General features: G+C 51.3%; 1 protein-coding gene across 5 annotated transcripts; it reads left to right on the top strand.

The window, feature by feature from the left end:
• The first annotated feature begins 2,597 nt into the window (after positions 1-2,597).
• Positions 2,598-12,739, top strand: PAQR7 (progestin and adipoQ receptor family member 7). Of its 5 annotated transcripts, none has more exons than XM_030326451.1 (3): positions 2,598-2,678; positions 5,226-6,290; positions 10,308-12,739. In XM_030326451.1, exon 3 carries the CDS (start codon positions 10,694-10,696, stop codon positions 11,738-11,740), a length of 1,047 nt encoding a protein of 348 aa, XP_030182311.1. In that variant the 5' UTR covers positions 2,598-2,678; positions 5,226-6,290; positions 10,308-10,693; the 3' UTR covers positions 11,741-12,739. The 5 variants fall into 5 exon arrangements, with proteins under 5 accessions (XP_030182311.1, XP_030182316.1, XP_030182314.1 ...); XM_030326456.1 differs by having other exon boundaries at positions 2,611-2,678; positions 6,194-6,290; XM_030326454.1 differs by lacking the exon at positions 2,598-2,678 and having other exon boundaries at positions 2,699-5,303; positions 6,194-6,290.
• Positions 12,740-14,340: the final 1,601 nt, after the last annotated feature.

The raw sequence follows: 14,340 nt of genomic DNA, 5'->3' as shown, positions 1-14,340 counted from the left end.
TGTGTTCGGGACAGTTCAGGCCACACATCCTTTCTCTTACTTTGGATGCGCTGAAGCCCTTCCCGGTGGTCTCCTGGCTCAGCGCCTGACTTCTGAGGCCCTTTGACTCTTTAGGCCTACCCAGGAATCTGATCTCCCTGGACACCCTGGTCCTCTAATGACCCGACCTGACGCCTGGGAAGGTTACTGGATAGGTTCTCCACCCACCCTCTCCTAGAGTGTGGATGCAAAGGATTACAGGGCTTTGGGGTCTGGGAGCAAGGAAGGCATTGGGCCTCACCCAGGCAGCTGAACTGGGGGAGGGCAGCGAAGGGAGGTGCCCTTGGCTGCCCTGGAGCTGCTCTCACCCTGCCTGGGCTGGAAAAGGAATGGGGCGGGACAGCAGGGTAGGGGAGGAATTGTCCTGGCCCCACAGCGTCACATCTTGTTGCCAGTACTGTGTACCAGATAAGAGCTAGGCTGGGATCCAGGCCTGCCACTAGCCAACTGGGTGGCCTTGGGCAAGTAGCATCTCTGGAACCAGTTTCCTCATCCACAGAATGAGATAATGAAACTACATCCTCATGGGCTTATAGTGCATGTAAGGGGGGCTTTGCATTGGGCCTGGCACACGGCAAGTGCTCCGTAACTGATCGCTGTTCCTTTTTAAAATTATTTTTATCATTCAGCTCTTAAATATCCATAGCCAAGTGTCACGGGCAAGTGACTTTTCTCCCCAAGCACATCTCCAGATCCATTTCTCAGAACCTAAGTATATCGGGAGCTATGTGACCTGGAATACATCATTTCTGTCCTCTGGGCCTCGGTTTTTCTATCCATAAAAATAGATAGAATTTATTCTATCTATTTAGGGGGTCATCTCACTCAATTTTGTAGGAATGCATGGGACTAAATGAGATAATATAACAGCCCCATGTGCCCTTTCTGATCTTCAGTTTCCCAGTTTGTAAAATGTGTTAATAGGGTTGTCTGGATCAAAGGAGGTAGTTATGGCAACTGTTTAGCGCACGGCTCTCAGCTGAGGGCAAGAGCTTAATAAACTGTAGCTTTAAAAACATGTTCAGTACAGAGCAGGTGTTTCCAAACTGGAAGCTGAGTCTAAGTTACCTTCCAAGTTTTCAGTTTTTATTCACTATGATAGAATATATTCCATCATATAGAACATGATTTCCAGGGTGCCTGGGTAGCTTAGTCGTTTAAGTGTCTGACTTAGGCTGAGGTCATAATCTCACGGTTCCGTGAATTTGAGCCTCGCGTTGGGCTCTGTGGATCCTGCCTGGGTTCTCTCTCTCTCTCTCTCTCTCTCTCTCTCTCTCTCTCTGCTCCTCCCCCCTCAAAATAAATAAATAAACCTTAGAATACAATCTCCATAATGTCCTTACTTGTCCGTTTCCTATTCCCTACCTGTTCTAAATGATGGGATCTTTTATGCTATTTTGTCTCTCCACATGAGTAATAGGGATTTCACTAAATCTTAGGGTTTGGGTTTGTCTGAATCTGTTGAAGTAAAGACCTGTTGCATCCTAGTACATTATGATTATATATGTTTTGTTATAATATAATAAGGAAATATACATTCGTCTAGTATTCACTGCGGTTGACAATGAACCTTCATACCCGTTGTTTTATTAATTCTCCTAACAACCTGTCAGGTATTCCTGTTTCCATTTTATAAGTAATAAACTGGAGGCTGAGAACAAGGAGACTTGCCCAAGGTCACATAGGGAGTTAAGGGTAGCACCAGGATGTGGATCCTGTCACCTCGCCCAGCCCCCTGCACAGTCTCTCTGAATGGACTCAAAACTCCCTGAGGGCAGAGCAGTGTCCCCTTTTAGACTGTCCCCTTTCTGCTCTGTATCCATCAGGCTGTGTGCAGCCCAGACGCGGTGGGGGTGTCTCCCACTCTCCTGGTCTAGTGCGGGGGAGGGACGATACGCTGAGGGCCTCGTGTATGCAGGGATCCCTCACCCTTTGGGTGCTCCCACTTCTGGGGGGAGATATTACACCAGGGAGTAGAAAGTGGGTGTTTTAACAGAGGTTCAAAAACCAGGCCTTGGGCTGGCCGACCAGGGGAAACCGCCCACGGAGAGAGCTAAGGTGGGAACTTAAATAAGACAGGGGTGCAGAGGCGGGGTGGAGCTCCCCAGGCAGAGACACGATGACGGGGAAGGCCAGGCCCATCTCGACCAGAAACAGCCCAGTGAGCGGTGGCGTGTGCGGCTCCTGCTGGCTTCGGGGCTGGGCGGCGGGCTTTCGCTGGAATTATCCGCGCTCCTGCTCCGACTTGCCCGGCGCCCGCAAGTCAGCTACCCGGGCTTGGGAGCTGGTGGTTCAAGACCGCGGAAGTGGGACCCGCTCAGCGGGCTCCGCAGCGCCACCGCCCAGCCGGGGACTTGGGCAACCACTTCTGCTGTCCGGGCCTCCGTCTCCGCGTCTTTCTGCCCCACGATCGCCAGAGGAACTCCCAGGACTGCACGGTCGCGGGGGTGGGGAGCCCCCCTGCCGCTGGGCGCAACACGTGGGCGCGGCGGGTAGGGAAGCACCGCCCCGCGCTCCGCCCCCCGCCCGCCTCCGGGCCGGGCCACCCGCCGCCCCTTTATCAGTCGGCGGGGCGCCGGGACGCCGAGGGCCGCGGTCCGAGCTGGCCAGCCTCGCCGCTCCGCTCCGCTCCGCCGCAGGTACCGGGAGCCGGCGGCGGGGCGCGGGGCGTGCTCCCGGGGAGCGGCGCGCACGCGGGCGGGGAGAGAGGCTGGAGTCGGAGCACCCCCGGGCAAGAGTGGGAGGATGCTGGGGGACCAGCTGGAAGGGAGCACCTCCGAGGGAGTGGGCAGGGCGGAGGGCCGGCCTGGGCCGGCCGTGGTGGCCACGGTGGCCGGGAGGAGGAGAGGCCGGCGGCTCGCTGCTCCGCCTGCGGCGGGGCTGGGGGGGAGGCGGATCCAGGGAGACCCCAGGAGCAGAAGGTGCATGAGTACCTAGAACTGGGTGATGTGAGGGGGTCCCCCTTTGGGGACGCCTGGGCCGGTTGGGATGGAGAAGCCTGCCTTGGTGTCAGGAAAACATGGAGGTTTCCCCACCCAATGAGGACAGGGGAGGGAGCCCCACACCACCCATAGCACTTGCTTCAAGCCTGCAGGCTTTGAGGCCCCCCCCCCCCCCCAGAGGTTTCCTTGGGGCAGCCCATTCTGGCCTGGCCTGAGTAGGGGGGGCCTGGTCAGGCCACCGCTGGTGAGTTTGAGGGTTTGACGGATTCCCGGAGCCTAGCTGCACCCGGATGGATGGCCCAAGACCTTCTGTTTAGCTCCTATGGAAGAGGGTCTCAGCCTCACAACCAGAGTCTTGTGCCGCCTCTGAGGCTCGTGGTGAAAGGCTGTCCCTCTCCAGCCTCAGTTTCCCTAACCAGAGGGGCCCTTGCTGGCCAGGGGTGAAAGTTGGGTCCTTTTTCCATCCCTTGTGCTGGGCGACTGTAGCCAGCTCACCCAACCTCTCTGGGCCTGACTTCCTCTTAGAGTTCTACCTTGTCCTCAGAGCATTTGTGAGTCCGAGTTCCACAGAAGAATTCCTTTGAGTTATTTATTCTATCCCGATCACAAATGGAGGCCCAGAGTGCGTTACAAAAAGCAAAAATGATGTCCGTTTGGTTTTGGAAGAAGTAGAAGGACTTTTTATTTAAACACATTCTGCCGAGTCTGCGAATTAGTTTGCATTGAAGGAGGTCACCCAGTTGCTGGGAGATCAGGAGGCCAGCCGGGGATGAAAACTTTGCTTGTGTAATGTATGGCCACCCCCCTGGGTGACTGGAGGTTGACCACAATGGATAAAGGGCAAGAGCACTGGTTTTGGAGTCAGATGATGTGCCCTCTGCCATCCTGCCTCCTGGGCCGTGATGCCAGCTCAAAGCTCAGAGTTGCTTTGAGGCAGAAGTGAAATGTGGGTGAAAGTTCCTTGTAAACAGCAAGCCACTGTAAATTACCGATGTTAGTGCCTCACCTTATTAATATTTTGGGCTTGTATGTGGTATTGTCCTTGTCAGGATCCCTCAAGGAACATTTACCTCTAACAACTCCTGTATTAACGCAGATCTGGCCTTACTATCTTATGTATGTATGTGTGTATGTAAGTATGTATGTATTTTTAAGTAGGCTCCACACCCAATGTGCAGCTTGAACTCATGATCCTGAGATCAAGAGTTTGTGTTCGGTCTACTGAGCCAGCCAGGCCTGCCTTACTATTATTTTTACGAGGTTAGACTTTGTCTTCTATGGCAAGATAAAGTTGTCTTGAGGGAGTGTGCTGAACAATGAAGGCCCAGAGAAGCAACAATGAATATTTTACGTGCCAAGATGGAGGCAAGAGACAAAGTTAATTATAACCAAATACTCATATTAGGTGGGTTTTTTTTCGTTAGGCTATTAAGCTCCAAGAAGGCAGAGTATTAATACCCTTAGTTCTTACCCTTAGCTGTTGTTTAGCTGGGCTATTAGTTCTATAAGGGAAGTGTTTTAATTGCTTTGTTCACTGCTGACGCTCTAGCACCTGGCACATAGTGGGCCTAAAACAAATATTGGAATGTCTCAGGGCCTGAAGGGACCTTTGACGTTCCTGATAAATTCACTCTCTCCTTTGACATCTGGAGAAACAGGGCCAAAAGGGGAATGGACTTGTCCAAGGTCACACAGGGATTAAGCGGCTGAGCCGGGACTAGAATCCAACAAACGGCAAAAACAGCGGCGCCATGCTGTGCCAGAACTAACATCTTGCATCAGTAACTTTGTTTTGCTTTCACGGGAGCCCAAGGGGTAGCTATTATTATCCTTTGATTATCAATGAGGAAATAGGCTCAGAGAGGTTAAGGGACTTACCAAAGTCACAGAGCTGTTAAGTTTCAGACTTGAAATCCCATCCTCACATAAAAATGGGAACATGGCTTCACTTGAAGTAGGCTGCCGGAGTGGTAGGTGGTACCCTCCCTTGGGACGTCAGCTCTCTCCAATTCTGCGTGGTCACCACCTCGGTGGCTTCTCTTGGGGCTGGATTTTCCTAGGCCCCTAGGCGTTTCGTTTGTGTGGGTGAGCCTGTCTGCTTCATTCGACATGTGCCCCAGCCCTGTCGCATTTTGCCTGCCATGTGCACTAAAATCTACGGGATGGGTATAACCCGGGGCTCTCCCACTTCAAAGCCCATTTACTACCCCATCCCGACAACCTGGTCTTCTGTTTTGCTCACAGGTACTTACGGGACTTTTTGACCGTGTGTGTCAGGTAGAGACCAGGAGGAACTGGGGCAAGACTTGGTTGAGAAGCTAGGTGAGGAGATGGACCTTGTGTTTAGGAAAAGGAGAATGGGAGGTGGGAGGGCAGAGGAGGACAGAGCTCCTCAGATTGACAGGAGCTCCCACTTGAGCCCTGGAGATCTCTGTTCTGGGGCTCGGCCAACCTGGAAGCTTCCCAAACCTGCAGGACACGCCCTGGCCAGACTTCATGCCTTCTGGATCACCTGCTAGCATGGTCTACCCCTTCACCCTCCCACTGGGGGACGGGGCAGCCAGAGTGGCAACCCTCTCCCTGGCAGTTTCATTTTCCAGCCACCTCGCTTGCGTCTGTGCCCAAGTGCAAATCTTCAGGGCTCTGTGAATCCACAGGGGTTACTCTGAATGGTCTATGCTGGGGAGAATTTAATCATTAAATAAGGTCAGTGTCTCCAGAAGTTCCAACTCCAGCCAAATTTCCCTGGTCCTTACATGCATCCTCATAGAAAAGTAAATATTTCAAGGGACAAGGTTAACTGAAGCCCCCAAGTCCAGTGGAACCAGCTCTTGATGGCCAAAAGAGGACAGGTTTTTAGAGGACATCAAGCGAATCTTTCAGGCTGGGGTATTTCAAATACGACTACTATTAATAATAATTAGTAATAGTAGCAATCATTTCTCAAGTTGCTAAACTGTGCTAAAAATTTGTCCGAATAAAGTTAGATCCTTGTAAGCAGTCTGTGCCGTAGATGATATTGTAATTCCCATGAGGGACTAAGGATCAGAGAAGGTGAGTCGCTTGTCTTAGATCACACAGCTAGCATGTTACAGAAGCAGGCGTCAAACCTGGTTTGTCTGAATCTGAAGCCCATCTCCTTCATGAGCCTTCATAGTGTCTGCTTTCTCCTTTAGTCCTAACTTCTTTCCATTATGATTCCTGGGGAGTAGGGGGACAGAAGCCAGTCAAGTTTTCCTGACACCCATCAACCAGGCCCTGGTCACCTGGTCTCAGCCCAGCTTTGCCTGCCTTGCCGTGTGATCTTGGGTAAGTCACAACTTTGTAGCCAGCCACTGGGTTTTCCCAGATGTTTCCTGTGGAGGCTAATGCTGAGCTTCCTTGTGCAGCCGTGGCCTGGCTAGGAGGACAGTGGTTAGCCTGGATTTGACCAATGTGGGAATGGTGTTGGGGAGGGGGAGAGGTGGAGGTTGTCTTTAGCCCCACCCTCTGGTGACATCACACAAGACAACCTCCAGTCCCTGGAAGCCCCGCCCTTAGTGACCCTCACCTGTGGAAGTACCCCAGGTGCTTGGCATCTGGAGAATTTGCCCAGTCCCACAGCAGAATCCATCGGCCCCCAGGCTCGAGAAAATTCCCTAGGTAACCTAGGTCTGGAGGGGGGCCAGGAAGGGGGGCCCTGAAGCAGGCAGGTCCTGGCAGCCTGGTGGGCAGATGACTCAGGATTCTCTGAGGGTGGCCTCTGGATCCCTCCCCTCATCCTTCCAGCTCTTACTGGACCCCTGCACCTGCTCCTTTCCCCTGGAGTCAGGAGATGGGAACGAATTCTGAAAACAGACCTGTTCAGATGGAATGGGGCTGCTGGGTGAAGTCTAAAGGAAGTAGGGAACAGGATCTCTTTATCCCAGGATGGAGCCTCTGGGGTCTGTGCTTAGGGTCCACTGCGTCTGGTGGAGGAGGAGGGCCCTGAGTGACCTATTGCCACCTGAGGAGGGAGCTGTGAGATAGGGCTTCGTTGGTGTAGAGCCAGTGGGTGGCTTGGTAATGTGGGGAGGCTGAGGTCTCTAGATGTGTGTCAGTTGCTGGAAGACTAAGGAAATAATTTATGGGAAAGGCCTTGGCTACCTGCTTTAGACCATTCTTTTCCAAAGTATGATGGAGATTGGTGTGACAGGAGGCAGGGCAGCAGCAGAGTGGCTAAGAGTGCCTGTACTTGGCAGTCAGAGAGCTGGGTCCAAATTCTGGCTTCTCTGTCTCTGTCTCTCTCTCTCTGTTTCTCTGTGCATGTTCCTCCCTTGGGAAGGAGCTCCTAACCTCTCTGAATTTCACTGTCTTCAGCAGCAAAATGGGCGTAATAATACCTACCTCAAAAGGCCAGTTATGAGAATTAATTGTAACAAGGTTATAAAGACTGAGCACATAGTAAACACTTACCACATTTCAGCTGGTTTTTTTTTTTTCAAATGTTTATTTATTTTTGAGAGAGAGAGAACGAGAATGTGAGCAGGGGAGGGGCAGAGAGAGAGAGAGAGAGGGAGACACAGAATCTGAAGCAGGCTCCAGGCTGAGTTGTCAGCACAGAGCCCAATGCGGGGCTCGAACTCACGAGCTGTGAGATCATGCCCTGAGCCACCCAGGTGCCCCCAGTTCAGCTGGCTTTGTAATATAATTATTACTAGGAAAAGAATCCTTGGTCAGGTAGGCTTGACACATGTAGGTTCAACAGAGGGAAGCTGGCTTCTTTGCTGTAGGACTTCTCAGAGACGTTAATAGGCTGTTATGCCTTGGGAAGTTCTAAGGGTGGGATATGGAGCCTTGGACTGTATTTAATGGGTCACAGGGACCCAGGAACTAGGCCACCATCGCACATTATCATTCTCTGGTCTTCTCCCTTGGGGTGGAATGGAAACCTTGCTGGATTGGGCAACGCTGGGGAAGGACTTTCTGTCTCTGGGCTCTTGTTTTCTCAGTGTAAAACAAGGGTGCTGCATGAGATGCTTTCAGAGGCCTTTTCTGGCTCCCCAAGGTTCCAAGTTGGGAAGCCAAAGTTGTAGACAGGGGTGAAGGCTGAAGCCCAGGCTCTTGGGGAGGAGAGGACCTCCACTGCTGGTTCCGCCACTAGCACAGCAGGCCAGGGGGTTCTCGTGGTCTGGACGGAAGTGGCCGGCAAGGCTGTCTGGGGAATAGGAAGTGGAGGCGTCCTGGACTCCCCTTGTGCAGTATTGTAGTAACTTATTTAACTCCTGCCTCCTCATTGGACCAGGAGAGGCCAGAGACCAGAGCTGACTTGAGAAGTGTAATGCGGGGGGAGCTTCAGGCTAGGGTGAGGAGGCTTGATGGGCTGGGGGCTTGTCTTGCTGCCTTTGCATGGCAAGCTCCCTGCATTTACTTGGACTGTGTATAAATTATCAGGGGGCTTTTGGGGGTGATCATGGTGCTGCTGGTGGCAGAAACGTGAGTGCTTTATCCTGCCCTGGATCTCCTTGCCTGTTACAGTGACTGGTGCACAGGTAGTTGCAATAAATATCTGATGAAAGATGGACAGGGCGCCTGGGTGGCTCAGTCAGTTGAGCGTCCAACTCTTGATTTTGGCTCGGGTTGTGGTCTCACGGTCGTGGGACCGAGCCTCATATCAGGCTGGAGCCTGCTTGGGATTCTTTCTCTCCCTCTCCCTCTCTCTCTTGCTCCTCCCCTGCTTTCTCTCTCAAAATAAGTAAATGAAAAAGGAAAGAAAGACAGAAAGAGAGAGAAAGAAAGAAAGAAAGAAAGAAAGAAAGAAAGAAAAGAAAAGAAAAGAAAAGAAAAGAAAAGAAAAGAAAAGAAAGATGGACAGAAAACCAGGATGCTGAGTCTAATAAACTTGTTAGAATTTGAGGGGTGGGAGTCGTCTGGCAGGTGCTAGTTTTTCAATAGATATTTTGATTTAATGAATGCCATAGTGAATACTGATAAGCCTGAATTAAGCAACTGGTTCCGGGCCAAACTGTATATAGGGTATATAATTAGGGAATGATGAATAGCACTTCCCACCGTGTCTTGCAAAGGGCAGTTCAGTGGTTAAGATTGCAAGCTGAGTTCAGATCCTACCTAGGTGGGGGGGGGGGTGCAGGGTCCTTAACTTCTCCATGCCTCAGTTCCTTATCTGAAAAATGGGAATAATGAGAGCACCTACTCACAGGGGGTTAAGAAGCATAAATGAGTCAATTGTACATAAAGTGCTTGAGACAGTGTCTTGCACATAGCAAGTACTGTATAAGCATTTGTTATGATTTGTTTTCATCTCGGTAACTCCACCATACTACGAAGTTCCCAGGGGTAGGGATCAAATCTTTTTCCTCTCTGCCCTCCCCTGGACCGAGCACAGGATCGGAGGCAGAGGAGGGGCTCAGTGTTTGCTAAATGCACAAATGGATGAATGAATGAATATGTTTTATATGCTATGTTGTATAACCTATACAGGGGAAGTGGGAGGGGGGCAGTAAGGAGGTCCCCTGGAGGTGGCAGTTTGAACTGGCCCAAAAGCATTTCAGTGAGGGAAAGGAAGTTGGCACAGGGTGTGCTATTTGGGTTAGGTGGGAAATGAGCGTAGGAGCAGGGTCTCGAACGCAGGCTGAGGGGTTAGATTTGACTTCTTTGGCATTAACAAGCGTGGGTGGGAGTGGAAAGGCTGGAGGAGGGATCTTCTGAGGGGAGTTGTGGCTGAGGGGAAGGGCTGTTTTATAGACCAGTTGTTACCAGGGACTTTCAGGAACAAAAGGGGCTTTTTGAGTTGGAGACTTAAAGGGTATGAAATGTTACCGGGATGCTGTTATGTTCTTTGATTTAACAAGTACTGAGTGCCAGCCGCCTGCTAAGCACCAGCGGTTCACAAGATAATGACACACACTGCCTACCCTTAGTGAGCTCACATGAGCAAGTTTAATGCCCATGGGGAACGTTATACTAGTGAAAGGATGGGTATCTTATGGTAGGCACTCAAGTAGAGAGGTCATCATCAGAGGTTCGGGGGGCCGGGGAAAGTATCACAGAAGAAACGGGTTTTGAGGGATAATTAGGAGTTTGCCATGTAGGCAAGATGAGGAAAATGTCTCAGGCAGAGGGAACAGCTTGTGTCAACCTGAGGACATGTGGGAAACAGCAGGCCCAGGGGTGTGGTGAGGCTATGGCTGGATGTGAAGGGCACTGCGGTTGAGCGATAAGGCTGGAAAAAGGTAGCAGGGGCCAGATCATGTAGGGTGATGGAAGGTGAGTGGGAGACCCTGGTCACTCGGAAGGGGCTAAAGGTAGAGGCAGCGGGTCTGTCAGCAAGGTCATTGTCACCACCAGATGAACACAGATGGCGGCATGAACACAGGAGGAAACAGCAGGGGCTGCTGTGTGGAGCCTGGACTGGGATGGAAATGGCTGAGGTAGTGAGCCTCCTTAATTATTCCTCGGAAATTTACTGAACATCTACTACATGCCAGGCACTGTTCGAGGCACACGGGATACATCGGGGAGTACAGTCACGGGATCCTCGCTGAGCTAGCTCTTCCTTAGGACGACTCCTCTCTTCTGAAACTCAGTGTGGGGACAAGGGGGCAGGAAGGAGGGACTAAGAACTGGGCTTCCGAGCCTCCCAGCTGCTGCTGGTGGTGCCATCAAGGGTCGAGGACACCAGTCCCCTGACTTTGCTCTGGCCTCTCTCCCAGCTCCCTGCCTGGCCCACAGCTATGGCCACGATGGTGGCCCAGAAGCTCAGCCATCTCCTGCCCAGTTTGCGGCAGGCCCACCAGGAGCCTCGGCCGTCCAGGCGGCCAGAGCCCATGTTCACAGTGGACCGTGCCGAAGTGCCACCGCTCTTCTGGAAGCCGTACATCTACGTGGGCTACCGGCCGCTGCATCAGACCTGGCACTTCTACTTCCGCACGCTGTTCCAGCAGCACAACGAGGCGGTGAACGTGTGGACCCACCTGCTGGCAGCCGTCGTGCTGCTGCTGCGGCTGGCCGTCTTCGTGGGGACCGTGGGCATCTGGGGAGACCCGCACGCGCTGCCCCTCTTCATCCTCCTCCTCGCGTCCTTCACCTACCTCTCCTTCAGCGCCTTGGCTCACCTCCTGCAGGCCAAGTCCGAGTTCTGGCATTACAGTTTCTTCTTCCTGGACTACGTGGGCGTGGCCGTGTACCAGTTCGGCAGCGCCCTGGCACACTTCTACTACGCCATCGAGCCTGCCTGGCACGCCCGGGTGCAGGCCGTCTTCCTGCCCGTGGCCGCCTTTCTCGCCTGGCTTTCTTGCACTGGCTCCTGCTACAACAAGTACATCCAGAAGCCTGGCCTGCTGGGCCGCACTTGCCAGGAGGTGCCCTCAGCGCTGGCCTACGCGCTGGACATCAGCCCCGTGGTGCATCGCATCCTGGTGTCCCCTGACCCTACCTCAGATGACCCGGCTCTTCTCTACCACAAGTGCCAGGTGGTCTTCTTCCTGCTGGCCGCCGCTTTCTTCTCCACCTTCATGCCTGAGCGCTGGTTTCCTGGCAGCTGCCACGTCTTCGGGCAGGGCCACCAGCTCTTCCATGTCTTCCTGGTGCTGTGCACGCTGGCCCAGCTGGAGGCCGTGGCACTGGACTACGAGGCCCGGCGGCCCATCTATGAGCCTCTGCATACCCGCTGGCCCCACAACTTCTCTGGCCTCTTTCTGCTCACCGTGGGCAGCAGTGTCCTGACCGCGTTCCTCCTGAGCCAGCTGGTACGGCACAGACTCAACCGGAAGGCCCAGTGAATGGCGGGGGCGGGGGGGGGCAGCTGGGAGGGAGGGAGGGAGGTGTAGTGGGGGCCCAGGGGTCCGGGCTTGGCTCCAGATGGGAACAAGGCCTGGTAACGTTGTTTGTGTCTGGCGTTCGGTGACTTTCTGTGTATGCCTCAGCTGCCAGGGGCGGTGATGGCCAGTCCTTGGATTTGGGGATTGGCCGCGAGCTGCTGGGGTTCACCGCTTGGGCCTGCCCTGGGAGAGGAAAAGAGGGAAAAATGTGGGCCACCTTGGCCTGCCTCCCCCCATTGCCTCTCGCTAGGGATGAGGATTGGGGGTCAGCTGGGCCCAGGACCTTCGTTTGGAGCTTCCAGATGATCTGAGAGGGAGTGACAGTGGAATTCAGGCCAGAGTCTGCTTTGATCTGAGAGGCAGAAGAGGGCTCAGCAAACCCCCTCTACCCAGGTATCATTGGTGGATAGGAAAGGGGGAGGCTCCTAATGTGTGTAGCCTACTCTTACCATTCCTTGACCTCCAGCCTGGAGCTTTAGAGTTCCAGGAAGTCCCCAAAGATGGAAGATTGTGTCAAGTGGAAATGGATCCCATCAGTGCCCCATACCTCTTCAGTCATCTCCCCACCCAGTGAGCCCCCAGCCTTTCTAGTTCCGGTCTTGATGTCCTGCATATCCTGTTCCCAGCCTGTCTCCTGGTTTCCTTGATCACGGTTCAGTTATGCTTCCGTGTTTCCTGGGCCTCTGCTCAGAGTCAGGCCACCAGCTGGCCTCTGGATCAATGCAGGATGATAAAAGCTTTCACATCAGAATGACCTGTCAGGGGAAGCACTGAGGAGGGGAATAATCAGTGCTGCCTGTGACCCTCAAGGTCTTGGGTTGGAAAGGGTGAATGGAGAAGTGCATTCCTGGTAGAGGAAAAACCTATACAAAGGCCTTCCTTTGTACGGAAGGAAGAGTTCAGTGGGGCTGGACTTAGGGGTGGTCTGAACTCTGATGCAATAAAGTAACTGTGATAACACCGGCCTCTTGGCTTTTTGTCTCCTCTCCCAGGAACCCCCATGGACCTGCTCACTGTGTTGAGGGGGCTTTCCAGGGGAAGCTGGGGCCCCCGGGGATCAGAACAGGGAGGAGGAAGGCAGTTCCTGTTTTATCTTTGCCTGGGGATGGGGTTGGGGGCCCTATACACTATATGTATGAACTTTTTTCTTTTTGGCAAGGAAGGGAGCGCAGTGTATACTAAATAGTTTTAGAAGATAAAGGAACATAATCCACTTTATAACTTGACAAGGACTTCCATTTTTGGTCTTCCTTCAATCAGGAGGATTTTATATGTACAGTGAAGGAAAATTAGGAAGTACAGATAATTTAAAAAGCCCCAAATGAATAGAAATATCATTCTCCCAGATATGTTATACACACACACAGTGGAGATATATATAGGATATATATAATAGGATATCCGATTATCTATATTATATCCTATTATATATTATATAACATATATATGTTATATAAATATTAATATATAATATGTATATAGACAAGTTATACAACTATAATTATATACCATATAATCATGTAATATTACATACTATATGTATATAATTTATATATTTATATATTTATTTATGTTTATATATTGTTATTGTATAATTTATATCATATAATATTACTATAACTATAATTTATATATGACTATATATAATTTATATAGTGATAATAGTAATATTTAGTATAATTTTATAGTCATAAGTATACTTATATATTTGTTTGTATCTGATTTATATAATATCTTATATATAAATTATATACATCTAGTATGTATATATGTATATAATTTATATATACACATATATAAAGAACATCTATGGGACACGTGATTAGGGATGGAATGGATGAGTGGGATGCCAGCACTTCTGCATTTCTGAGGGGCTTTCAGAATTTGCAAAGTACTTTCACAAATGTTACCTCACTTGATCCTCTTTAAAATCCAACCAAGGTCACACATGAGCTGTGAAGGCAGGACTGGGAGCTGATAGGCCTGGGACTCCAAACTTTTAGCTTTCATTTTTCTTCCCATTTTCTAAATCCTCTCCCATGTGGTCTCATAGTTATGCTTAGATCTTTTTTTCACTTTCAAGAGTAATTCATAAACTCGAGTGTTTGGTTACTGAGACTCAAAACCCAGAGCCCTGGGGAAGTTACATTTACAGCAAGAAAGTGCAACTAGGGGCGCCTGGGTGGCTCAGTGCGTTAAGCGCAGTGGACTCGGGCTCAGGTCATGATCTCACAGTTGGTGGGTTTCGGACCCCCCATCGAGCTCTATGCGGATAGCTCAGAGCCTGGAGCCTGCTTCACATGCTGTGTGTGTCTCCCCTCTCTCGGCCCCTCCCCCGCCCGCTCACTGTCTGTCACAAAGTAAACAATTTAAAAATTTTTTAAAAAGTGCAACAAACCACACAGCAAAAAGCATAGTAAGCAATATTCCTTATGCGAGTGTCGCGAACGCGTTGACACAGCACAGTCGCGGGGAAAGCGACTCTCGAGTCAGAAGACCCGTCACAAATGACGCGAAGGCCTCGGTAAAGGGCAAGGAGCGAACCCACGGTTAAAGCCTCC

The sequence above is a fragment of the Lynx canadensis genome, chromosome C1 (genome assembly GCF_007474595.2).
Source record: "Lynx canadensis isolate LIC74 chromosome C1, mLynCan4.pri.v2, whole genome shotgun sequence".
NCBI lineage: Eukaryota > Metazoa > Chordata > Mammalia > Carnivora > Felidae > Lynx > Lynx canadensis.
Note: the sequence above shows the minus strand (reverse complement) of the source record. Positions and strands in the feature narration are given on the sequence as shown.

Coding starts and splice junctions, on each gene's coding strand:
- PAQR7 (XM_030326451.1), top strand. CDS start 10,694: ATGGCCACGATGGTGGCCCAGAAGCTCAGCCATCTCCTGCCCAGTTTG.